This window comes from Apodemus sylvaticus, chromosome 4, assembly GCF_947179515.1.
Source record: "Apodemus sylvaticus chromosome 4, mApoSyl1.1, whole genome shotgun sequence".
NCBI classification, from domain to species: Eukaryota; Metazoa; Chordata; class Mammalia; order Rodentia; family Muridae; genus Apodemus; species Apodemus sylvaticus.
The window spans coordinates 54,517,060-54,542,840 of NC_067475.1; the positions used below are offsets into that span (position 1 = coordinate 54,517,060).

The following is a 25,781-nucleotide window of genomic DNA, read 5'->3' on the forward strand; positions in this document are numbered from 1 at the left end:
AGCTTCTCAATGTGTCACCATGTGACAGATTGCAGATAGAGGGTACAAGTTCTCTCCTCTGCTTAAAGTGCATTCATCCAGGCCTTAGTGTGGACCTAGAACACAAACTGCGACACGCCAACCGAGCCCTGGCTTTGATCCCCAGCACCAAAAGTGGAGGGATGCACTAATCCGTCTCTGAGGACTTCCTTCTCCTGGCCTGGTTACCTCCCAGTCTATACTCTCCTTCTGAGGGTTTAGCTTTCAACATAGGAATTCTGGAGAAACAGAAGCATGCAGTCCATAGCAGAGATCTTTAGTGACCATAGGAAATGTCTTTAGCACAGCACATCAAATCCATGGCAAAAGATGGGTAGAATAGGGAGCAGATTTTTATTAAAAAGCAAGTATATTAAGGGCCCGCATAAAGTAAATGATAAAGCAGGTAGCATTAAAACAGCAAGAACTGAAAGGTCTGAATGTCTATTTTAAGGAGATATGCTAGAGCATCCTAGATAGTCTATTAATATGATTCTCTTTCTTTTCATAGCTGGGCTTTGCAGATCTAAACCTGGCAGAGTTTGCTGGATCAGGAAATACCACTCGCCGCTGTTTACTGGAAGGCTATGATACCAAAAATACAAGACAGGACAATTCCATCCTTAAAGTAAGCACTCTTCTTTGAGACTTACATGCTGATAAAAGAGACCTCATGCCTCGCACTAAACACGGGCATCTGTTGTCATCAATACAATGGGAATCCATGCTGAGGTCATAAGCCACCACGCCACTAGGGAAAGACCCTTCCACACCATAGAAGTAGTGAAAAGTAATGACCATCTTGATGGCCCAGTGTGTTTCTCCTCGGTGCTGTGAGCAAATAAACACACCACCACTGCAACAGAAGCGCTTGCTGAGAGGGAACGCGATGTAAATAAACACACCACCACTGCAACAAAAGCGCTTGCTGAGAGGGAACGCGATGACTAAACACGTGGCTTAAAACACATACAACTACCAGGGCCAGAAAGATGGCTTAGTAGTCAAAGGCACTTGCTACACAACCATGAAGAGTTAAGTTTGGACCCAGTGCATGTAAGAAGGCAGGGGTGGGGTTTGGTCATACCTGTCATCACATGCTGTGGGGGGGGGGGGGTGGAGGCAGGAAGGATGTTAGTGTTCATTGGCCCAGCTGTGAAGCGCATGCTCCAGGTTCAGGGAGAGACCTTGTTACAGAAGAGTAAGACTGAAAGTGACGGGAGGAATCCTGATGCACTCCTCTGGGCTTTGTGTGTGCACAGGTTCATGCGTTTACACAGATGTTCACCCATGCTGCATGCGTGCAAACACATACACACACACACACACCTCTCAAGAGTACTTCCAAAGAAGCTGTGACACGTTCAGAGGTCACTGGGTTCCCTCGTAAGTAGTGAAAATGACAGGCAAGCTCAGTCCTAGGTCTTATTCTTCCAGGCCTCATCAGGGGCCGTGTATTCAGGTAATCACCGAGAATGGGTTCTCCGTGGAGTTGATGGAAGTGTTACGTGAGATCCATTGGGAAAATATTCAGAAAGTAGCTTGTACCTATGAGAATCTTTTTTCACTATATTTTGCTGAATTAGTAAGTTATGTAATGAGAAGAAAGATAACTGGGTGAAAACCAAATGGTTTTAATTCCAAAGTTGGTATAGTGAAGAATTACTTAATGCTTATACTTTAAGCTGTTTTCCATGAACTTTTAGCTCTACCAATATAGATAGATATTCATGAACTGGTTCTTATAGGTAGCCCTCCCTTGCACACACAGCAGCTTCAAGAAATGCAGAATGGGGTAATTGATATGGAGAGAAAAATGATCCTAAGAAAAAAAATGAGGAGATGTCAGCCCTATAATCCCAGTACTCTGGAGGTGGAGACAGGGGAGACCAGGGGTTCAAGGCCAGCCTTAGATACATGAGACCCTGTCTCCAAAACCAAAGTTGGGAAAGAGGAAATTAAAAAAGCACCATGCTATGAGCTTAGAGTCTATTTGATCTTATTTAGACCCTCTGAAAATAGCTCAGGGCACTTGCACATACCACCATGAGACTGGCAGATCCAGATAGATGGGGAACAGTTTTTATCCCTGATTTATAACAGAGGTGAGACTCAGGCAGTGAAGTGTCTTCTGTAAGAGAAGCAGTTAGGGCCTAGAGAGATGGCTCAATGGTTAAGAGCACTGACTATTCTCCCAGAGGTCCTGAGTTCAAATCCCAGCGACCACATGGTGGCTCACAACCATCTGTAATGGGATCAGATGCCCTCTTCTGGTATCTCTGAAGACAGCTAGTTATATGTGTCTGAAGACAGCTACTTATATACATCAAATTAGATAGATAGATAGATAGATAGATAGATAGATAGATGGATGGATGGATGGATGGATGGATGGATGGATGGATGGATGGATAGATAGATAGATAGATAGATAGATAGATAGATAGATAGATAGATAAGCGAGCAAGCAGTTAGTGACAGAGCTGAGCTCAGCATGCAGATCTGCTGCTTGGTGGCCTTTCCCCGTTCCCATGCCCTCCAGTCCCTGTTCTCAGAACCCACTGACTTTACCATTCATTCTGAATGATCCCAAACAGGTTACTAAAACCCAGCCTTCCCATACATGCCTCACATTAAAAAGCATACAGCCCACCAGGTGGTAAGAATGAACACCTTTAATCCCATACTTGGAAAGCAGAGGCAGGTGGATCTCTGTGAGTTTGATGCTAGCCTGATCTATGTATTGAGGTCCAACATAGCCAGAGCTACACAGCAAAATCCTATCTGGGGAAAGGAAAAAAAAAGCACATAACTCCTCTCTGAATAGCACTGCTTTCAGGGTGTGTGTGTGTGTGTGTGTGAGAGAGAGAGAGAGAGAGAGAGAGAGAGAGAGAGAGAGAGAGAGAGAGAGAGAGTGTGTGTGTGAGATCTCTTTTATGAGACAGGTGCTTTAACCATCAGTCACCTCTCCCACACTGGAACTGCTGCCTAGTTGTAGGCAAGGTCCCCTCTCCTACCACCGTCTCCTATGTCCCCAGCCCCCGGTCTGCTCACACAGCTGGTGTCTCTATCCCTACCCCTTCCTCAGGATCTGCCAGCCCCTCCCTTCTGTAGCTCAGAGTGCACAGTTCATGATTATCCTACTTAAACTAGCACCCCGGGTTCCTTTGCTCTTCGCTGCCCCTGAGTAGCTCCAGCTCTACTTGGTATGACTATGTGTCCTCCCTGAGTCTGTGTCTTCCCTGAGTCTGGATCCTCCCTGGGTCTGGGTCCTCCCTGAGTCTGGGTCCTCCCTGAGAGTCTGGATCCTCCCTGAGTCTGGGTCCTCCCTGAGAGTCTGGATCCTCCCTGAGTCTGGATCCTCCCTGAGAGTCTGGATCCTCCCTGAGAGTCTGGATCCTCCCTGAGTCTGGGTCCTCCCTGAGTCTGAGTCCTCCCTGAGTCTGGATCCTCCCTGAGTCTGGGTCCTCCCTGAGTCTGGGTCTGAGTCTGGGTCCTCCCTGAGTCTGGGTCCTCCCTGAGTTTGGGTCCTCCCTGAGTTTGGGTCCTCCCTGAGTCTGGGTCCTCCCTGAGTCTGGGTCTGAGTCTGGGTCCTCCCTGAGTCTGTGTCCTGCTACTGAACATTGCTGGAGGACACACAGCCGAGTGTGCGTTACTGAAATCAGGCTCACCTCCAGCTGGCACCCACACTCTGCCCAATTAGATATTCTCCTTCCTGTCTTTTTTTCCCAATGTATTTTTATTCCCCTCATTTTAGCTGTGCTCAGCTCCTCCGTTATCAGAAAGATAGAACTTATTAAATGTGTGTCCCCTCGTCATCCCAGCACAGAGTTTACACTTCTACTTGTCTTTCCACTCTTACAACAGTGCACAACTGTTGCCTTGCCTGTGGTTACGATGGCTGACACGACCCTCCTCCTGTTAGACATCAGTCCTTCCTCTTGGGCTCTAGAATCCACACAGGCTTAATCAAGAGTTTTCTTTTCTCCTTGGCTCACCTGTTCTATTTGTCACCTGCCCTTTTAATGACCCATCCTTGTCAATATACAAAGAGAGACTTGATGCATACGGTATCTTAAGAATGAACCTCTGCCTCCCACTCTCAGCGCCCTCCCGCTTCTCTGATCTGACTCCCCATACAATTTCTTTCATCCTAAGACATTCAGATAGACACAGTGCTGTCCTGTAGAGTTGGGAACCAGAACGAAGGACCACATGAAAGAAGAGACAATAAGAAAACCAGGTCAGCAGGATAGGTCTGAGACTCAAGGACAAAAGCAAATAAGAAAGGGACAGTAGTGGACATCCTGGGATAAAAAGTTGTGAATGGAATGAGATTGTAAAAGACGCATGTCAACCATTGGCTGGAAAGCGTGCAGTAGTCTCTGTGTCCTGGGTGTCTGTAAGACTATGGACTCAGTATGTGTGGTCCTGGGTTCGACCCTATGCCAGTTCTATGATTCAGAAAATATCCCCTCATCCCTATGGTCTCAAAAAGACAATGTCCCTTTCTCATGGGGTTGTTGAAAATAAAATGAGATGAAGTGTTTAGAACACAAAGTTTATATCTGGAACATAAATTCCCCATGCCAGCCAAGTATAAATGTGCATTGTGTAATCCCAGCACTCAGGAAGCTGAGACATGAGGATCATACGTTCAAGATTATCCTTGGCTACCTAGCAAGTTCAAGGGTAGCCTGGAATTCTGAGACACTCCCAAAGACCCAAAACAAAACAAGTTCTCAAGTCATTATCATTGTGAATACCATCCTCACTATTATCACTCCTGTTAGAATGTGAGTTTGGGGCTGGGAATGCAGTCTGGTTGGTAGAATGTTTGCCTAGCATGCAAGAATCCCTGGGCTCAGTCCCCACCTCCATATAAACTGGGTGTGGAGGTGCAGGCCTGGGATTGATGCAGCACCAGGATGTAGGAGAAGGAGAAGTCTGAGGCCACCCTCTGATGCATACTGAGAACGAGGCTAGACTCGCTCAGAATAAATAGGATTGTCCTGTGGTTGATTCTTAAAAGTTACTTAGCAACCAGGGAATATCAGCATCTCAACAGGAAACAGCAAGGCTGTAGTTCCAGCCCAAAGCTGGTGCAAAGGCCAGATCTCTGCCCCTTAGAGCCTGGAGCAGCCATCCCATGAACCTCATCTGTGGAGCTGGAGGGCCTGTGCTTCCCCACAGGAATCTGGAGTAAACACAGACAGTCCAGACACAGCCACATGTTAAGGAGGGATTATTACTAGGGAAGTGCTTTTCATCCTTACATTTCCAACAAGAATTTTAGAATCACAAGGTTTTGGACACCAAAGATAATTTTTAATCCATCTCTACATAAAGCAGTAATTGAATTCCAGGTACACCCTCATTACACATTTATTTCACTTAATGCTTTCTAGATAGAAAATGTTAGACTAGGTGTTGTGGGAGAAACACCTATTAGCAGAAACTGGCTTCTGGAGAAATCTTCTGTAACTGTGACATTTGTTGCTCTTTTGTTTAGGTTTTGATCAGTATGCAGCTGATGTCCGGTGACCCGTGTTTTAAAACGTAAGTTGATAACCAGTAAATGGGCGTTTTTGTCTGAAAGTATGATACAAATTGAAACACTTTTGTAGATAAATGGTTCCTTTCCTGGTAGAGTGGCCTGAACCTTGTAGAAGTGACTGTCCCCTGGTATCAAGTAAGCCACTCTCAAAAAGATGTAAGTTAAGACATCTTTCCCCACCTTTGCGGTTTCAGGTTTAAGGTGGAATTAGACAAACACAGTTTTAATTTGCTTTCTGTTTTCTTCTTCAACAAACATCTGGTAGGTGCCTTACTGAGTGTGGGACTGCTTTCCAACTTTCAGTGAGCAAAAGAAACTGCATTTCTCCCATGTTAGAGTTTGTACTCGAAGAAGGAAACAACCAAGTGGCAAAAAGCACAGAAACCATCCTAGGAATAGATGCTCTGATGGGCGGGGAGGGGGGGGGGATGTGCCCTAAATGGCTGGTGCTGTTTTATATGGAGTATCAGGGGAAGCCTTCCTGGATAAGATGACATTTGAGTAGAAACTTAAAGGAGGTGGGAAGCAAGACACACAGAGATTTGGGGAAAGTGTATTCAAAGTGGAGGGAATACGGACAAAAGTCTTGAGGGGAGCCTGTACCCAGCGTGCTCAAGTAACTGCCTGGAGACCAAGATATCTGGAGCAGAGGGATCGGAGAGCTTGGTAACAGGAGATGAGGTCAGATGGTCATCTTGGGAGCCACTCGAATGGCCCCACTTACCTTCTGAATAAGGTAAAACGCTACAGAGGTTTCAGGTGAAAAGGACTGCCCTTGTTTATGACACAAGGTAGAAATGAGACCATGTGAGGGAGCTGTGGAACGACGGCGGAAGTGACTGCTTCATTAGTTAATGTTTTCTCTCCTGAGAAGCCCCCGGGAGGAACAACTCAGAGCTCAGATGTAAGTCACAGTGAGATCCACATCTAAAAAAGGAATCTGTAAAACATCCCAGTGTGACCCTTATCTTACATAGGCAGAAGCTAAGGCAGAGCCATTGTCTTGGCCAAGTATGTCTGTGTGGAACCAAAGGTACATAACTGCTGGCGAGATGCATGCTCTGCTCTGCTGGATGCCTGGGAGACGTGTACACAGCACACGATATTACAGAGCTAGAGAGCTGAGAGCCACGAATCGCCACTGATCCTTGAAAGCCAGAAGGTCTTTCCTGAGGGTGTGGCGCTGGGCTCAGCTGTAATGATGAATAAGAATGTACTAAGTGTGGAAGGTGAGGAGAAGCATTCCAAGAAGAAAAAAACCAGTGTGCACACACACGGGGCATTGTCATGGTGCCTGGAATATTTGTAGGATATCCAGGATGTAATGTCATTTAAGGAGGTAACTTTTCACAGACTCTTAACATTGATATATGGGGATTAGTAATCCCCATTTCTTTAATAGGCAACCATGCTACATCAAGCGATCCTAACAAAGAATATAAAAGATTTTTTTTGAACAAAAGAAGTACTAGAACCGAGCCAACACACTGAAACTGTGTTGCCCTGGGCAACAGAACTGCAGCAGCCTAGCTAAGGTTTCAGATTCTGGGCCTGCTGTACTAAGTCCCCTGCGGTCAGCTGGCTCGGCCTGAATGCTAGCTGCCCCTGCCTTAGAGCGCTCAGCAGAAATGACTCCTGGGTTTTTGAGATAGCTGGACAGGAAAGCCAAATGTTAGGGAGTGTTGGATGTGTTATGGCTGTAATCACCTATGGAAGGAAAGACAGCTGACATTTAAGAATTGAGGCATGCAGGCACAGTAAGGTCACTAGTGATTTATGACTGTCATTGTAGGCCCCATTCTTATTGTGAGTCATATATATATATATATATATGTATATATATGAATATATATATGAATATATTCCTGTGAAATACTCAATGGATTCTTAATCACGTTTTTTTTATGTTATTTAAACATATAACTCAGCAGGGCATGGTAATACAAGCCTGTATGTAATTCTAGCACTCAGAAAACAGAGGCAGGAGGATTTTTCATAAGTTTAAGCCTAGTCTGAGCTACATACAGGTTACCAAGCCAGCGAGGGCTACCAAGGAAGATTATGTTCCTTCCCCCCCCCCAAAAAAACCTAAAATATTACAACAAAAATTAAAATACAACTATTGGTAATTAAAGAGTTTGTTCCAAGTCAGACTGTGAAGAGCTGTGGGTGTCCTCCTCACAGCCTGAGCTTTGATCCAAAGGTGCTATTGAAGGGTTTGCTTTGGCCTTAAGACCTCACGTACCCCAGGCTGGTACCCAGCTTGCGCGTGTCCTAGGATGATCTGGTCCTCCTGCCTCAACCTCCTAAGAGCTGAATACAGGGCTGTGACACCACATTGGGTTCTCTCTTCAGAACACCGTAAGACCGTAACTCTTTCTATTCCCAGTATTTTGTTGTATTAAAAACTTCTCCACAGGGCAGGTGGGATGGCTCAGGGATTAAAGCTCTTGCTGCTTTTTCCAGAGGACCTGGGTCCCCAGCACCCATGTCAATGGTACCTGCACATGCATGTACCCACATACCACACATGCACATAAATAAAAGTAATATCTTATATAAAAATCTTTCCCACATGCATTATTCAGGTTTTAAGGTTCTAAAAGATACTTATGGATTATTTAATGTTTTTTTATTTCATCTTCAAAAGGATAACACTAATAAAGAGCTTACTAAGGCCAGGTGCTGACCACATAATGAGTCTCTAAGAATAGTTCAAACCTTCAGCCTCACACATGGCTCAAGATCTGATCCTTAGAATATCTGTTTACAGGCCTCCTTCTACATCCATGTCAATACCAATCGCTGGGGAATCCGAGTCTCTGGAAGAGGACAGGAAAGGTGGCGAGACCCTCAAAGTGCATCTTGGAATAGCAGGTATGGCTCTATAGCTTCCTGGTCTTTCAGTTTCGGAAAAATGGTACTATTTTATTTCCTAAAAGAATCTAAAGGCACAATTAGCATAACAAATGACTCCCATGAAGAAGTAAGGAGAGGGTCCTGATCCTGGAAAGGCTTGATCTAGCATTGTAGGGGAATACCAGGACAGAGAAAAAGGAGGGGGGGTGATTGGAGAATGGGTGGAGAGAAGAAGGCTTATGGGACATATGGGGAGGGGGGAACTGGGAAAGGGGAAATCATTTGGAATGTAAACAAAGAATATAGAAAAAAAAAGATTCTAAACCCTGAGGGGCTGGCAAGATGGCTCAGTATGTCAGGGTGCTTGCTGCCAAGCCTGATGATCTGAGTTCAGTTCTTGGACCAAGGTCAGTCTAAGAACAGGGCTGCTCACTCCCTTAGATAACCTAACATTTTTCAGCTCTATTCAGCTGTCAGCTCTGCCTTAGCACAGCTGACAGTTTGGGGCTTGGTAGATCCAGGTTAGTGCCTTGAAACTTTCTAATACTCACAATACCCAGCACAAGTTTAAGATCCATTTCTTGGGCGGTTGTATAAACACCTTTAATCCCAGCACTCAGGAGACAGAGGCAGACAAATCTCTGTGAGTTTGAGACCAGCCTAGCTTACAGAGTGAGATCCACTTTCCTAGACAAGCTTACATCTGAGGCTGAATCTTCTAAGCTGCTAAAAGCAAGATGCCAACCTGACTGCAGGAAAATGGGAGTGTCCTTCTGTCTCCCAAATTATGGGAGCAGAGTGTATTGTTGGAAAGAGAGGAAAGAAAAGTGAAGTGCTAGGATTAACATTTTCACTACCTTTGCAAATGTGCAGTGATAAGGTTTCTTACAAGTGATCATGAGTATGTATTTCTTGATTTGAAATCAGCTAATCGTATAGATACTGTCAATCTTTCTGTTAACTCCTCCCTTCAGCACTTAAAGCATCCTGAGTTGTTGTCTCTACTGAGAAAATATAAAGGAAGCCCTATTACCCTTACATCCTTCTCTATATTCTGAGGTCCCGTAGAGCCCAGCAGCCCTGTGTAGGGTAGATAGACAGACAGGCAAGCAGACAGACAGACATGGAGAAGTATCACCAAGAGAATACATATTTCATACGTGCATCACAGTATACGTTAGACAAACTTCTAGAAACCAAGACTGCTTCCATCTGTTACTTTTCTTGTTGCTGTGACAAAAGAACTTGAAGGAGATTTGGGCTCACAGTTCCAGGGGATGCAGCCTGTCGCTGTGGGGAAGCCACAGTGGGAGGGGAGGCATCTGGTCACATTGCACCCGCAGTCAGGAAACACAAAGATAAACACTGGTGTTCAGTCGGTTCCCCTCCTCTTCATCCAGCCCAGGACTTCAGCTCAGAACCAGTTCTGCTCACATGCGGTGGGTTTTCACTCCTCAGTTAAACCTCACAGACAGGCCCAGTTAGGTGGCCCTCAGGTCAATCCTAGTCTAGTCAGACTTCCAGTGAATTAACCAAGGCACTGCCCATTGATTGTCAAGCTCCTCTGCAATCTGGTTTGTGTGCTGTCTTGATGTCTGCGATTACATGATTGCCAAAGCCTGTGGGCGCTTTTCCTGTTCTCATATGACTCGGCCACTAATTCTTTCTTGAAGCCTTCTCATCCCTTGTCTCCTTCCTTCATGACCTTTCCTCTTCTAGCTTCTTAGGGATTCCTTGAGCCAGCAAGATGGTCCGGTTGATAAAGACACTTGCTGTCAATTCTGAAGACATGAGTTCAATCCCCGGACCCTCCAGCCAATTAGCTAGTTGTCATCCGGCCTCCACATGTATGCCTTATCTCACACACACATACACACACAGAGAGAGAGAGAGAGAGAGAGAGAGAGAGAGAGAGAGAGAGAGAGAGAGAGAGAGAGATACACACACAAACACACACACACTCAAATAAATTACTAAACAAATAACCATAGTGGTTGTTAGGGGAGGGAGAGAAAGTTTTCTTCAGGAGTATGGTCCCTGAGAGGCTCTGGTAGATGGTCCTGCACTCACACACACAGGGGCAGCACTAAGTGGGTTCCACTTAAGAACACAGCACATTAAGTTGGTATAGGAGAAAGAGAGAGAGACAGACAGACAGAGAGAGAGACAGACAGACAGAGAGAGAGAGAAAGAGAGGAAGAATTGGAGAGGAGGGAATAGGCAGTGAATTTGGTCATAATACATCATGTGCATGTATAAAGTTCTCAAATAGTAACAAAAAATTAAAAGGAAACTTCCTTAAGGTGCTAGGGCTGTCACCGTGGTATCAAGCACTTTGCTGTGTGCTTGAGGGCCTGGCTTTAGTCCCCAGTCCTTCAAAAACAGAAACCAAGGCATAAACCCTTCCCTGTCTTCTTCAGCCTCCTCTCCAGTGTTGCTTCCCACAGGAGTTCAGTCCCCTCACTTAGTTTTCTGAGTGATGTAATCTACACCCCTAGATTTAACTATCTTAAATATAATTTCTTTATATGAGTGTGTGTTAGATACTTTCCATTCACAAGTACATGTTTCCAAATGTCTTGGGGAAGGTCTCCCTCATGTCACATATCCTACTGAAATCCATATGCTCATCTTTCTCCCGAGCCAGACTCTGGGTTCTTTATGACCAGGATTTTATATCCCAGCATAAGGCCCAGGTCAGCATGTGATGAGTATCAATAGTCCTCCGATTCCACATGTCAGTGTAAATTTGCCTAAGTCTTTCTCCTACTGGTCAGGCACCCTGGCACAAGCTTCTGCTCGGTAGCTGACTTCAGCCGTCTGTGCTGAACACCTCACACTCTTAGCTGGGTTATAATGAAAACCTTCTCTCTTCAGTCCATCCCTTTGCTTATCCCTTTGCTAAAGTGACCTTTACCCAGTACATTCTTCAGTGTCATGCCCTTACTTAAAGTCATCGAAGTCTGACTTCAGTCAGCTCCCAGAAAGGTCTTCACCAACTGGCATCTTCTTGTGCCTTCGGCCTCTTTCCTGCCAAACATCTCTCCACTGCTCTCTATGCCAACTTCACCACTGCTTCTCTACAAACAAGGCCTGTTGTACCCTGTGACAGTCCCCACTCAGCTAGCTGAGAGACTCCTACATTGGCAGATCCTGGGCTAGCCTCCTCTTGTGAGGTCTCCTCCCATGTGGTATGAGGTGCACTGGCCTTTGGGGTCCTTAGTGCCTTCTTTTGGTTAATGCTGAGCACACTGTATTTTGTTTGCATATGTTTTGCCTCAGACTTTGTAGCCCCAGTGTTTGTTTCATCTACACCACAGACAACTGATTTGATAAGAGCTTAATAAATGTTTATATAGAATACATTTTGGAAAACAGAAGACAGATGGCTGAGATCTGAGCCAAACACTGGGGTAGACTTCTGGGTGTTCGGGAATCTCTACAAGCTATCACCTGGAGAGGATCCAATGGAGCTGTCCCTTGGGTTTAGGGCTGCTATAGAGATAAACACCTGGGACCCTTATAGTCTGCCCAGACATGAGAAGCCTTTGCAGAGGACCAGTGGCTTGCATGTTTGACAGCATCTGCTGGTGCAACTGTGCAGCATCTCAGTTACAGAGCTGCTACTGTGGTAACTGTCTTTCCTTCTGCTCCTGAGTTAACAACGGTTCTTGTTTCCAAGTGTTTTACACTAATGCTAAACATTCAACAGTTCTGTCTTCTGTGGAGGAGGGCTGGTACCACCCATGCATAATCGCTATCCAGACTATGCATGTGATCAGGGACCTACTAGAAACAGTTCAAGGTCCCAAATAGTACCTCACAATAAATACTATCATGTTTCTTTTGTCACTTTACTTTTCAATTTGTATGTATCTTATTTTTTTAGTGTGTGATTGTTTTGCCTATGTATATGTCTGTTCACCATGTGCATGTCTGTAGAGGCCAAAAGAGGGTGTCGGGCCCCCTGGAGCTGGAATAACAGCTGGTTGTGAGCTGCCACGTAGGTGCTGGGAACCGAATCCAAGTTCTCTGGAAGAACTTGCAGCCAGTGCTCTAAAAAGTTGTATCATCTTCAGTCTTATATTTGGTTTTTAAGAACTTTCATCCTGGATACTACACCCTATGCTGTGTTGATAAAAGTTACAGTATTGGTGTAGCACTAGGAAGGCTGACATTATGGCAGTAAAGTACCTTTAATTCACTACTGCGATGAAGTCTGAAGGCATAAGATCTCCTCCAACCACCTAAAAACAAAAGAGCAAAACCACTACAGTGTCAGGGCATGTGGTGTACACCTGTAATCCAAGCACCAAAGATAGCAAGAAAGGAGGTCAGGAGTTGAATACTCTGCTACTGACTGAGTTTAAGGGTAGCCAGGGTTACAGGACCCTGTCTTATAGATAGATACACAGACAGATAGACAGACAGGCAGGCAGGCAGACAGATGTGAAACCATATCTGATACATAGATAGATAGATAGATAGATAGATAGATAGATAGATAGATAGATAGATAGATAGATAGATAGAATGTGAAACTATATCTGATACATAGATAGATAGATAGATAGATAGATAGATAGATAGATAGATAGATAGACAGACAGATAGATATGAGACTATGTCTGATGGATGGCTAGATTAGATAGATAGATAGATAGATAGATAGATAGATACATACATACATACATACATACATACATACATACATACATATATACATGGATGGGTGGGTGAGTGGGTGAGTGGGTGGGTGGGTAGGTGGGTGGATGATAGGGAAACAACACCAAAGTCCAACATTTTCCTGAGAATTATAAGAATAAGCCTGACTTATTAAAGAAGTATTGAGGAAAAGGAACTAATAATTTTAAGACACACTGCTAGTAGACATGATGAAAGTACCCTAACTTTCCAAGGAACTAAGATATTTAAGTATTCTTTCATTTCTTGCAATGTAGTTGTTTTCATTGTGCCAGTTTGAAGGACTCTATCACGTTATCATTTATTTTCCTTGATTATGAATTTACAAAGTAATAAAATCTGCAAGTTAGAATACAAACTGACTTGGAGGAGATAGTAATGCTGAGTTGTGACTTATTGCAGATCTTTCAGCAAAGAGTGCCTCTGTTCCAGATGAACTTGGTGCCTGGGGACACTCTAGAACATCAAGCTATGCAAGCCAACAGTCCAAAGTATCAGGTACACAGTGGGATTCAACGCCTTATTCTTCTAAAGCAGTGGTTCTCAACCAATAGGTCATGACCCCTTTAGGGGTCACATTCAGATATCCTGCATATCAAATATTTATATTATGCTCCATAATGATTACAAGGGGGTCACTACATGTATTAAAGGGTCCCAGCATTATGAAGGTTGAGAAGCCAAGTTCTAAATGGACTTGAAGCCAGATGTGGTAACACACACCTGTTATCCTAGCAATTGGGAGGCTGAGACAGAAGGATGGTAAGTTCAAGGCCCGCCTCTGCTTTCTATATAGCAAGTGCCTGTCTCCAAACAAAATAGAATTCAATAATACACTTGGAACTACTATAGTGGAAAGGTTATTGTTGTGGGATAAAGGATTACATCTCAGAGATGGCAGATGACTCAGTAGAATGTTTGCCATGCAAGCTTAAGAACTTGAGCTCAGTCGCCAGCACTCACATAAAAGTCAGACATGATAGTTAATACCTGCAACCTATGGGCTGGGAAGGCAATGACAGAAGGATTTCAGGGACTACTGTAGCCAAATCAGCAAGGTCAAGGTTCAGTGTCTCAGAGCACAAAGTGGCCAGTGACAGAGGAGAATACCAGATCAACAACTGGCCTCTGGACACACATCCACACACGTGCATCTACACACACACACACACACACACACACACACGTGCGTGCACCCCTATCACCCCTATGAACCTGTACACACATACAGAAAGAAAAGGTTAGGTTGTAGTGTGCTTGACCATTGGTAGTATACCCAAAGTGATTTCTCCTCTGGCAGGGTATAGCACATGTCACTCCCGGTCATCCAGTTTCTCCGAGTTCTGCCATAGGAGAAATACCTCAGTGGGAAGCACGTCAACAGGGATTGAAAGCATTCTTGAGCCATGCGACGAAACTGAGCAAATCACAACTGAACCAAATCCAGACCCCGCCACCGCCACCGCCACCACCACCATTAAGGAAGAAGAAGCTTCCGAGAAGCTCGCCAGGTACCCTCCCACGTAATGTTACATTTCAAAGCATCTTTATTCTCATGATGTCATCAGTACAAAAAAACAAAACAAAAACAAAAACAAAACAGCTGTGGCTCTCTTCACAGATGCCCAGTGAAGCAGGATTCTGTTGAGTCTCAGCTGAAGCGGGTTGACGACACCAGAGTGGATGCTGACGACATTGTAGAGAAAATCCTACAGAGTCAGGACTTCAGCCTTGACTCCAGTGCAGAAGGTGTGCAGACAGCGGATGAGTACAGGCGCTGTGCCCACCGCTGTGCCCCGCCGCTGTGGAGCCATGTGGTTGGGGTATTGCTGCAGATGCATGAACTCAATTCCATGCCCATGAAAGCAATGGTAGTTCTGTAGCTTGTCTCTGACAAAGGCTGGTGTTCTTGGAAAAGAGCAGACTTTAGTGAAGACATCATCCGAAGGAGGTGTAGTTTGGTAATACAGCAAATTCCTAGGATGTATGGGGTCCTGGGTTCAAGCCCTAGGAATGATGTGGGTCTGGGAAAGCAGAGATCAATTTTAAAGAAAGCTTTCCTGTCCATGTAATTCATGAGTGCTACCTCTGTGACCCATGGGGGAGGCTGGCGCAGTGATCTTGAAACCAGTCGTGAGTAGAATTGTGCAGTCTCTCCCAGCAATTTCCACAGAAACTGAAATTTTATCTGCCACCAGCTTGAAAGGTATAATTACTCATGCTGGTGAGAATAAAGAACACTTAACAGTAGACTGTTTTGTTGTGTAACTGGCTGGAAATAGAAATAATTAAGCCTCCTGAAAATTTGTAGAAAGAGCTGTCATTACTGTTAAAAGGAAAAGAGCTTTGGGGAGGTTGGTGAGAAAGAACTGTTAGTTAGGTTGGCTTTCCAGTTGGCTCTTATAAAACTCTGATACACTCGATGAATGTAAGATGCGGGTTAATACCGCATGCGTATTATTTGAGAATGGTCTGGTAACTGTGCGCTTAGCAAGCATTCCAATTGTGTGTTGCAGAAGAAGGGCTGAGGTTATTCGTGGGACCCGGGGGAAGTACAACCTTTGGCAGCCACCACCTTCCAAACAGGTATGTCATGCACCTGGTCACTCTGCTAAAACACGGACGTCCTACTTCACGGGGAGAGGACATGTAGTGAGAAGGCTCACCTAGCAAGAGTGAAACCCTCACTTCAGAGGGACAGAAACAAGTGTGGTGGCTCCCTCTGATAATCCCAGCGCCTGGGAAGTGAGGGCAGAAAGTTCAGGAGTTCAGGGCTATCCTCAGCTACATAGTCTGAAGAGTCCCAAGCTAGCCTAGGCTCTGAGAAAAAAGTAAAGGCCAAGGGTTGCAGTTTCCATTATGTTGAGGCTAAAATAACACACACGCTGCACTTCCGTGAGAGGAGCTGGTTATGACTGGAATATTCTTTTCTTTCCTGGAGGTCTGCAGCATCATATTTTATGTTAGTTTGTTACCTTATTTATATTTTTAGAATCTGTTGGACAAATAGAGCACTTGACCATTGGAACAGAAAAAGAATTTTCAGAACAGAGCAAAGCAAATATTTCCAGCGAGTGGCCTTACCTCTGTGAACTGCTGTGCACCTACTCAGCAGCAGAGGCTGCTATTAACCTTTCTTGACTTTAGGGACATTTCTCTCTTTTTTTTTTCAAACAAAATGGCTGTTTTCATTTCTGTTTTTTTTTTTTTTTTTTTTTTTTTTTTTTTTTGGTGGGGAGGATGTTTCAAGACAGGGTTTCTCTGTATAGCCCTGGCTGTCCTGGAACTCACTCTGTAGACTAGGCTGGCCTCGAACTCAGAAATCCGCTTGCCTCTTCATTTCTGTTTTTAATCTTTATATAATTTTTATATATGGTTGTTTTAAAGTTTTTTTTAATATGTGTGTCTGTGTGGATATATACAGGGTAGGGGGTGGCGATGTGCACCCACAGGAGCCAGAAGAGAGCATTGGCTATCCTGGAGCGGGAGTTACAGTTGTGAAACACCCAATATAAATACTGAAAACTGAACTCGGGTCTTCAGGAAAATAGGGAATGACTCTTAAACTCCTGAGCCATCTCTCCAGCCACTATCTAGATATTTTTTAAGATTTTTTTTTCTTTGAGACAGGGTCACAGAGTGTAACTCTGACTTGTCTGGAACTCTCGATATAGACCAGGCTATCCTCAAAAATCAGAAAACCCCACCTGCCTCTGCCTCCTGAGTGCTGGGACTAAAGACATGTGCCAGCACACTGAGCAAGATGTCCTCCTTGTTACTGGTTTCTTAGAATTTGGCATATGATGTGACTGGGTGTGTTTTTCTATCTTTATTCTGTTTGGGTTTCATTCATCAGATTTGAGAATTCTCCATCCGTTATTTCACACACACACACACACACACACACACACACACACATATGCTTCCTTCCAGTATTCTGAGGTTCGAATGTCAATTCTTATCTCCTAGGAGCTAAGATAAAGCACTACCAACAGACCAAAATAACGGTTGGTGAACTAATGAACCGGTGAGCTTCCTGGGCTTACAAAAGCAAGGACCACTTAAAACAGCTATGTCACCAAGAAATCCCACTCCATCATGGTTGACGTCATAGAGGCCTAGCGTCAATTAGCCCTCCACCGCCATATGCCCTAGCATCTTCCAAGAGCACATGGTGGGCGGAATCCCCCGTGAGAATCTGGTGATCGTCCCCTCGTTCTTTCTACAAGTAAAGAATTAAAAACCCAACCCTATTTCAATTCCCATAAACCTTGCTGTCACTGTATTGGTTTATTTCATTGCCATGACTACAGATGAAGCTCACAGGTTCATCAGTTCACCAACTGTAAGAATGGGATAATCGTGTTATACCTAAAGATAAAGATATACCATAAACATAAACACCTCAGAAAATGTCATTAAGGGGTTAGACCAGGCATAATAGTCTCTAGGATTATTAAAGTCTATACACTCAGGGCAAACCAGCAGATGGGGGAGGGGATCTCTGATACCTCAACAAATGAGGAAATGGGTCCCTGCTAATAGCTTCTAACAATAAGACCCTCACCTCCGTGCAGCACCAGCACTGAAGTTCTCCTGATCACCCATGATGCTTTGAGAAAAGATAGAATTATGACTCATTCAAAAACGTAAAGCTAGCTGTTGTCTGAAAGACATAGTGAGAACCTTTATTCTGCCAGACCAAGAAACAGTAGCAGGGAGACGCATGCTCCATCCTGGATGGCACAGAACCACGGTCCTAAGTGCATCAATTATAACAGCAGCAGAAGGTCTCCTGTTGATGAGACCATTACTTAAATAGGCTGTCTCAGAATGGCTCTATTAACAAAGCCTGCAAGTTATTTAGTATATTCCATCATTCTGTTTTCAAAATGATGTTTTCATTATTTTTCTTTCTTTCTTCCTTTTTTTGTTTCAATTTTTATCTTGCAAATTTTACTTTATTTTACTTTATTTTTATTACTCATTCCATTCGTTTACATCTCAAATAATATTCCCCTTCCTGGTTACCCCTCCACAGCTCCCCCATCCTATGCACCCTCTCCCCCTCCCGTTTGCCTCTATGAGGGTGCTCACTCAACCCCCACCCACTCCCGCCCACTGCTCCAGCATCCCCCTAAGCTGGAGTATGGAACCGCCACAGGACCAAGGGCCTCTCCTCCCATTGATGTCAGATAAGGCCATCCTCTGCTACATATGTATCTGGTCACTTCATACCCAGCCTATTACAGAACTGGGACACAGAAACTCAAGTATGCAATGGCCAGGCTGATCATTCAACTCTGTCCCCAAAACGTATGCACTGCCATCTTATTCTTTCACTGGCCTGGACTGCTGGGGTCAGTCCAACCCAGAACAAGGATTTCTTATACACTAGAGAGATGCAAGTTATTATGTCTCTTTGTGTTTTTTGTGGGAAGATGTAGTCACATGACCACACCTATCTACAGGGGACTTGAGGAGACAGTCTCCAGCAAGGTTCCTTATCCCCAGCTAAATTATAAAGAAGAGAAGAGATTAGGGGGAGGGGTCAACCAAAAGCACTCTCCCTTTTGATCTATGTCACACAAGTGCAATTTACAATACTGGCCACATATAAAGCCATGTATTGACTAAAAGAAATCTTGAGCCGGGTGGCGGCGCACACGCCTTTAATCCCAGCACTCTGGGAGGCAGAGGCAGGCAGATTTCTGGGTTCGAGGCCAGCCTGGACTACAGAGTGAGTTCCAGGACAGCCAGGCCTATACAGAGAAACCCTGTCTCAAGAAAGAAAAAGAAAAAGAAAAAGAAAGAAAGAAAGAAAGAAAGAAAGAAAGAAAGAAAGAAAGAAAGAAAGAAAGAAAGAAAGAAAGAAGGAAGGAAGGAAGGAAGGAAGGAAGGAAGGAAGGAGAGAGAGAGGGAGGGAGGGAGAGGGAGAGAGAGAGAGAAAGAAAGAAAGAAAGAGAAAGAAAGAAAGAAAGAAAGAAAGAAAGAAAGAAAGAAAGAAAGAAAGAAAAAAGGAAGGAAGGAAGGAGAGAGAGAGGGGGAGGGAGGGAGAGAGAGGGAGAGAGAGAGAGAGAGAGAGAAAGAAAGAAAGAAAGAAAGAAAGAAAGAAAGAAAGAAAGAAAGAAAGAAAGAAAGAAAAAGAAAGAAAGAAATCTTGAGCCCTGTCACCCATGACCCCAGCACTTAGGAGACAGGAAGAACTGGACTGCAAAGCCAGAGAGATGTAGACCAGCCTAGGTTACATGAAACCCTGTCTGAAAAGGAAGAAGAAGAGAGAGGAAGAGGGGAAAAAGAAGAGAGAGAGAGTGGGAAGGGCCTTCCCCTTTCTAGAAAGATATATTAAGACCTACAGTACTGTTACTTAAAACTCCATCATTCTCCAGGGAAACCCTGTGTACTGCCCTGGCTGACACTGATTTTAGGATTGGAGCTGGGTGGCACACGCCTTTAATCCCAGGAATCAGAGCTACACAGAGAAACCCTGTCTCAAAAATGGGGAAAGGAAACCAGCGGGTGTGCCTGGGAGGAGAGCTCTTCGGAGCTTGCCAGTAAGTCCGTCCGCAGTTCAAGGTCTGAAAGTTTTCCTCTCACTGCCGTTCCAGGGTTGGATCTGGAGCCTATGAACAAGTTGTGATCAAACGCTAGAAGTGAAGGCGGCGAGCGGAAGCGTCCCTGTGTGGACAACAGGTGTTTCAAGGTGTGTTAGTCAAGCATGTCAGAAAAACAAGGAGCCTGTTTTCAAAGTGAAGTTCATCTGTGAAGAGGAACGCAGGGCTGATCCCTTCTTAAAGCATCCCTCCCCATCCTTTCCCACCTACTCACCCACGGGAGGGGGGGGAGGGAGCGCGTAAACGGATGGGGGAGGGCAGAGGGCGGGGCAGAGAAGGCGTGGCCTGTATCAGCACCCAGAACAAAAGGTCTGCTTGTGCCTCTGAAGCACCCAGAGACACCCCCCCACCCCCCACCCCCCGCACTGACCACATCTGAGAGTGATTTTAGTGTACCAACGTAAATGTCTAAGTTGGGCGTGCTCAACAGGTCTGGGCTCTGATTTCTAATTTTACATTTAAGAGACAGTACTTGAGGTCAGTTTAAACCCTATAAATTCTATCAAGATAGTTGTAATTCCTATGAAGTAAATCTCCCATGTCCTGTTAACTACAGCATTGTGCTAAGTGTATTAACTCCTTTTATGCAGTAAACTGGCAGAAAGAGAGGGTATTCATGCTTTGGGGAAATACTATGCTATAACTTAAAAGATTTTAAATACTTTATAATTCTGAACATTTCAGACGTAAGTCAAATGGCAAATGTGTCCAAGTCTGCAACAGGCGGGCGGAAGGAATGCTGTGATGGTGCAGCATCTATTATTCCTGTCATTAATATTAGGTGAGTTGCAAAAGCCCCAGTACCACAGTGTAAGAGTCAAAGTAAGCATAATAATCAGTACATTAGGCTGCCACAGGCAAGCTACGAGAAGAGCTGTCTCACAGTCCATTCAGAACTAAGACTTGCTGGTCTAGCGGTCAGAACAGACACAAAACTGTCAGCTGGTCAGACAGAGCACTCCATCACAGCCAGACCTCTGTGGACTGAGCTTGCCAGGCTGTGCTAATGGAGGTTCAGCCTAGGGCTAAGCACTGAGGCCACAGGGCTGGCGCTTTCCTATTTCAGCCTCTTGGACCAAAGACTGTTTCCTTCTTTACTGTGTCAGAATTTAGCGATTTGAAGCCAGAGTAGACTGTAGCATATCAGCTTTTAGGGTCCAGATATCTGGGTCCATGTTAACAGCATAGCACACAAGCTGTAGTTTTCCAGGTCTTACTTGACAGTACCCATGTAGAAAGAGCTAAACTTTCCTTTGCTGAAGAGAAGCTTGAGGTTGTCCAGAACCATCAATACCCAAGTCCTCACCTTCACAGTCATGTCCAGGAAGACCATAGGTCAGAACAGAATTACTCTGGCCAAGGTATTTTTATGTTGACAAAATATTGTTGCAATGCTTGGATATCCAGATTGGGAAGTTTGGAAAGATTGGAATTGTGTTAGAATTCTTATTTTAATATCTCAAGAATGAGGTAGTCTACATTAATTCAAATTATGTTTACAAAGAGATTCTGAATTTTTTTTAAAAAGATGACACCCTGTTTTGAAATATTTTGAATACTAAAAGGAAGGATTATCTGAGTCAGATTAAGACATACATGGAGGGCAGGACACTGAGCTAGCATCTCAAGCAGGTTATCCAAATAGGTGAGGACGTGCTGTCTGTTTCCAGATGAGCAGATCTACTGTATGTTACAATAAGATCAAAGTAAGTTTTAACTAGAGTTAACAAAGACATTATTTAGAGAGGTTTAATCTGACAATTTTAAAAGCATATTTTTCTATTTTAAAAATATAATTTCTAGGCTGTATTTTATTGGCACTTCTGCAAATGATTTTGGATTCTAAAGAACAGTAATAACACTAGGTTGTGGGCATGGTTCAGTGAGGCTGCTCATCAGACACATGCAGGTGCTGAAGTCAGGGCAGAGCTGAGCCTTCGCCTGGCTGCCTTGGCCCTGTGTCTTACCACAGGATTAGATCTTGGTATTTTAAATGGTACAGAAACCTTTTTTTACAACAGTATAATGTGTGGGTCTGGGGAATATAGCTCAGTTGCTAGAATGTTTGCCTAGACTACACAAAGTCCTGGGTTTAATCCCTACCCAGTACATAAACCAGGCATGGTGGTACACGCCTATAATCCCAGCACTTGAGAGGTAGAGGCAGGAGGATCAGATGTTTGGGGTCAACTCCATAGGGAGTTGGGAGCCAAAGGAGGCTATGGGGTGCTCTATCTCAAAAAGGAAAAAGGAAAATGTGAAGACATTTTGAAAAGTGCAAAAAGTATGCCTTTTTATTTTAGAAGCTACTAATAATCTTGATTCATATACTGTTAAATATTATAAAAATTCACTTAATAACTAGAAACATGGAGTTGGAAGGGGAAAGAATAGTTGTGACTCTCGAGTCCTCTGAAGTGTGGATTCTCCTCCCCTAGTGTTTGAGGGCATATTCTGCATTCATATTTCAATGTAGTCCTATCAGAATGTGAAGCGCTGCTGGAGTGTCTGCATTTCTGTTCTTTCTGCGTGGCATATACTGCCAGGCTCTCTGCCACAAGGCTATTTTGAAAGCTGTTTGCTGAGTACCAAGTCTACTTTTAACTCTGCTTTGAGTTTAGAGAACAATAGACTTAGAAAAGTAGGGTCTCAACAAATTAATTTTTAATATTTAGTTCAAATTTTAAACAGACCAATCTTGGAGAAATTTTTAGCTGTGAGTTGTTTTCTTCTTCTGTCCTAGAAGAAAGGCAGACAGGACCCTTTAAAGCTAGTATTTGTGATAAGACAAAAGGAATACCTTGTTCAGAAGAATGCACAGGCCACTTGAGGAGAACTTCTCCTGCCACAGGCTGGGGACAAAACTGCACAGGATGTGACATACAGGAAAAGGCAGAGAAGGCCCAGAGCCATTAGTATACACCATTAGTATATGCCTGAAGGCTGGGCTCTGTTTTGTGGCAGTGTTAGAAGGCTTCTGTATACAAACAACTAATGTATATTAAAATTTTTTATATTGAAGTCTTGACCAACAACCCCAAACTCTACCCTCATTCCATCATAAAACCATGACAATAATATCCAAGCTAGATTCTATATATGGTTTTGTTTTTAATTTGTTTTTGTTCTTTTTTGTGCAAAACTGTGAGTCACAGAGGCAGACCACTTAACCCCTTTTTTACTAGAAGGAAAAGAAAGTATCTTCAACTAATCTCTATTTGAAAAATACTCAAATTCAGGCTCACACCTGTAATCCCAGCACTTGGGAGGCTGAGGCAGGAGGATCTATGAGTTCAAGGCTAGCCTGGGTGGGATACATGGTCTCCTTGGATTCAAGGACAGTCTGGGCCCCCATGGTAATCTTGACCCTGACTCAAAAAGCAATTTTTTTTTAATCAGTCAACACTGAATTTTGGTAAGTCAAAGCATCCAGAAGCAATTCCAGATTCTCAGATTTTCATGTTCAATAGACCACTTTTGAAGCATAAGCTGACAGTATCATTAAATACTTCACTGAAACACTTCTGAAACCTTAGGCTTCCGTGTTTATGTCAAATCTCCGAGAGACACAGTGAGCTCATCTCTATGACGAGATTGTACTATTTTCTTCACAAGTCTTTCATGTGGACATTTCAGAAATTCAGTTCTCTTAGATGGTACGTCTTGTGAGTATAATCAAGTAGGGTAGCTGAGACTGTTAGGCCACCGGGCATCTTAGGTACTGAGCATGCTGTCATTAGTCAAGCTGTGTGGATGAAATATTCCTGTAGTAAGCCTAAGTTAACACTGCCCTGGAAATAAGGCCTTACTCCCTTCTCCATGGGACTTTTATCAGAAAATATATAGATGGTAATATGGGTGGTCTCCCCATATAACAAGGATGACAAAAAATTTGATTTACAATGTGTTCTGTATTTTGAAATGAGTATGTTTATCTTATATAATTCTTTGACTGCTATTCATCGGTCAGTTCAGTGCAAGGAAAGACAGACTTATACAAGACTTTGATTAGCTTTGGCAATATGTCTTGAGGATTACCTTTCTCTGTGTTAGTCCAGTCCTTTAGAGGTTAAAACAGTGTTTATGAAAAAAATGTTACTGGTGTCTGAAGAACAGCTCAGTGGTAAGGAACCTTCCAGCATGTGCAAGACCCTGGGGTTGGTCCTTAGCGCTGAAAAGGAGAAAATGAAGTGACTCCGTCGGTATTCTGCTCTAATCCTTGGAGAATGACCTTCATATTTATATATTATATGTCTTATGTCTTAACCATTCAGTGATAAAATCCAGGAAATGTTTTTTAACAAAATAAAATTTTGTTTGTAAAATGTTTATAATAATATAAAAGTGGATCTTATACATGTTCAATAAAAAGTAGTATCTCAAAAGTTTAGATGTTCTTAAGATTTTACTTTAACCATTTTTATCTACATGTATGGGGGTTGTGCATGTCAGTGTGGTACTCATGAAGGCCCAGAAGACTCGAATCTCCTGCTAACGGATCCATAACCACTGAGCCATCTCTCCAACCCTTTGCTTTTTAAAATATGAGGAAGCCAAGTAAGATGGCTCATGCCTGAAATCCCAGCACTCAGAAGGCAAGCAGATCACCACAGATTTGAGGTCAGCCTGGGCTACAGGTATTGAGTTACAAGGAAACTATGATTACAGAGTAAGATTTCCCACCCACCCCCCAAAAAAATAAACAAGTCAAAAGAGCATTGCTGTTCCCTGGAGCAACTGGACTGGAGTTCGCAGCCGTGGAAGATCTCTGCTGTGTTCGGAGGACCTTGCTGATGGTCTGTAGCCCGTACTGCAGCCAAGTGCCCACAATAACTACAGATCAACTGCAACTTCAGTCAATGGAACCCATGTAGCTGGGTTTGTGAATGCCCCGTAGCTATTCTCAGTGAAACTTAAATCAGGTTCAAGTGTATTCTGGGCCAGTTGGATTTCACTGGCCGCCAGCTGCTGCCCACTGGCGTGCTCTCTTCAAAGGCGTTTCCCTGCCAATGTTGTGGCGAATGGAGAGGAGGAAATGGGCAGGAATTTAAAAGGCTGATGGGACAGAATTGTTCACTGTCACCTGAACTCAAAAACATGGGAAACCAGTTAGTTCTTACCTAGGGACTGTTTACCATGGGTGGTGGACCATAAAAGTCTTACTCCTTCCTGTTCAAAATGGAATGAAGCTACAAATTGAGGATGGCGCCGTAGCCTTATAACCCAGTGCCCAGCTAAAGGTGTCACTGCCTTTCAGGAATGGGTCTCATGCCTGGACATTATCTTTTACCATTTCCAATGAGATCTCTTTAAATATTTGTGTTTTTGGTAAACTATCCATATTTTTAAAGCTTTGGGTGGAATCAAGGACTCACGTAGATTTTAAATGTGATAATCATAAAGATACTTCTTAAAGTTTTGCTAAAAAAAATGTTGGGAAGTAGGATTTTTAAAAATTACATTCAGGGCAGAAGAGCTGGCTCAGCAGATAAGAGCACACTGACTGCTCTGCCAGAGGTCTTGAGTTCAGTTCCCAGCAGCCACATGGCAGCTCACATCTGTAATGGGATCTGATACCCTTTGCTGGTGTGTCTGAAGACAGCAACAGTGAACTCATAGACATAAAATAATCTTTTTAAAATTGACTTTGGGTCACCCGTATCCTCCTACAGACCTTTCTTACCTCTCATCAGAACAACCTCTTAGAAAGGAAATATAACAGCAGCGCCCTTCTCTGGTGCTGCTGAAGAGAATGAGAGTTAATAAATAGCTGTGGTTAGGAGCTTAAGACCGTTATCAGGGCCCCTGGACCACACAGCTCTTCCAAGCTCCAACCACTGAGCATCCTACTGTTGAAGGGGATACAATACGGTAGGGAAGAGACTCCAAACCCACCCCCAGGACACAGGATAACTTGGCCCCAGATCATGGCAGAACCAGGCAGGACCTCTGACCGATTTGCTGCCTCTTCAGCCTGCAGCTTCCTCTTTTCTCAGCATCTAGTGGCTTTCTCCTGTCTCCTGGCCTTC

General features: G+C 43.9%; 1 protein-coding gene across 1 annotated transcript in view; it reads left to right on the forward strand.

Annotated features, from left to right (window-relative positions):
- Eeig2 (EEIG family member 2) overlaps nucleotides 1-24,142 on the forward strand; it is a 57,810-nt gene extending 33,668 nt beyond the window's left edge. Inside the window, exons 4-11 of the mRNA XM_052179414.1 lie at nucleotides 530-646; nucleotides 5,531-5,577; nucleotides 8,349-8,452; nucleotides 13,541-13,636; nucleotides 14,439-14,649; nucleotides 14,760-14,887; nucleotides 15,655-15,724; nucleotides 19,747-24,142. Of these exons, the coding sequence (XP_052035374.1) occupies nucleotides 530-646; nucleotides 5,531-5,577; nucleotides 8,349-8,452; nucleotides 13,541-13,636; nucleotides 14,439-14,649; nucleotides 14,760-14,887; nucleotides 15,655-15,724; nucleotides 19,747-19,789 (816 nt within the window). The 3' untranslated portion in view covers nucleotides 19,790-24,142. The remainder of the gene's footprint in view (nucleotides 1-529; nucleotides 647-5,530; nucleotides 5,578-8,348; nucleotides 8,453-13,540; nucleotides 13,637-14,438; nucleotides 14,650-14,759; nucleotides 14,888-15,654; nucleotides 15,725-19,746) is intronic.
- The last annotated feature ends 1,639 nt before the right edge of the window (nucleotides 24,143-25,781 follow it).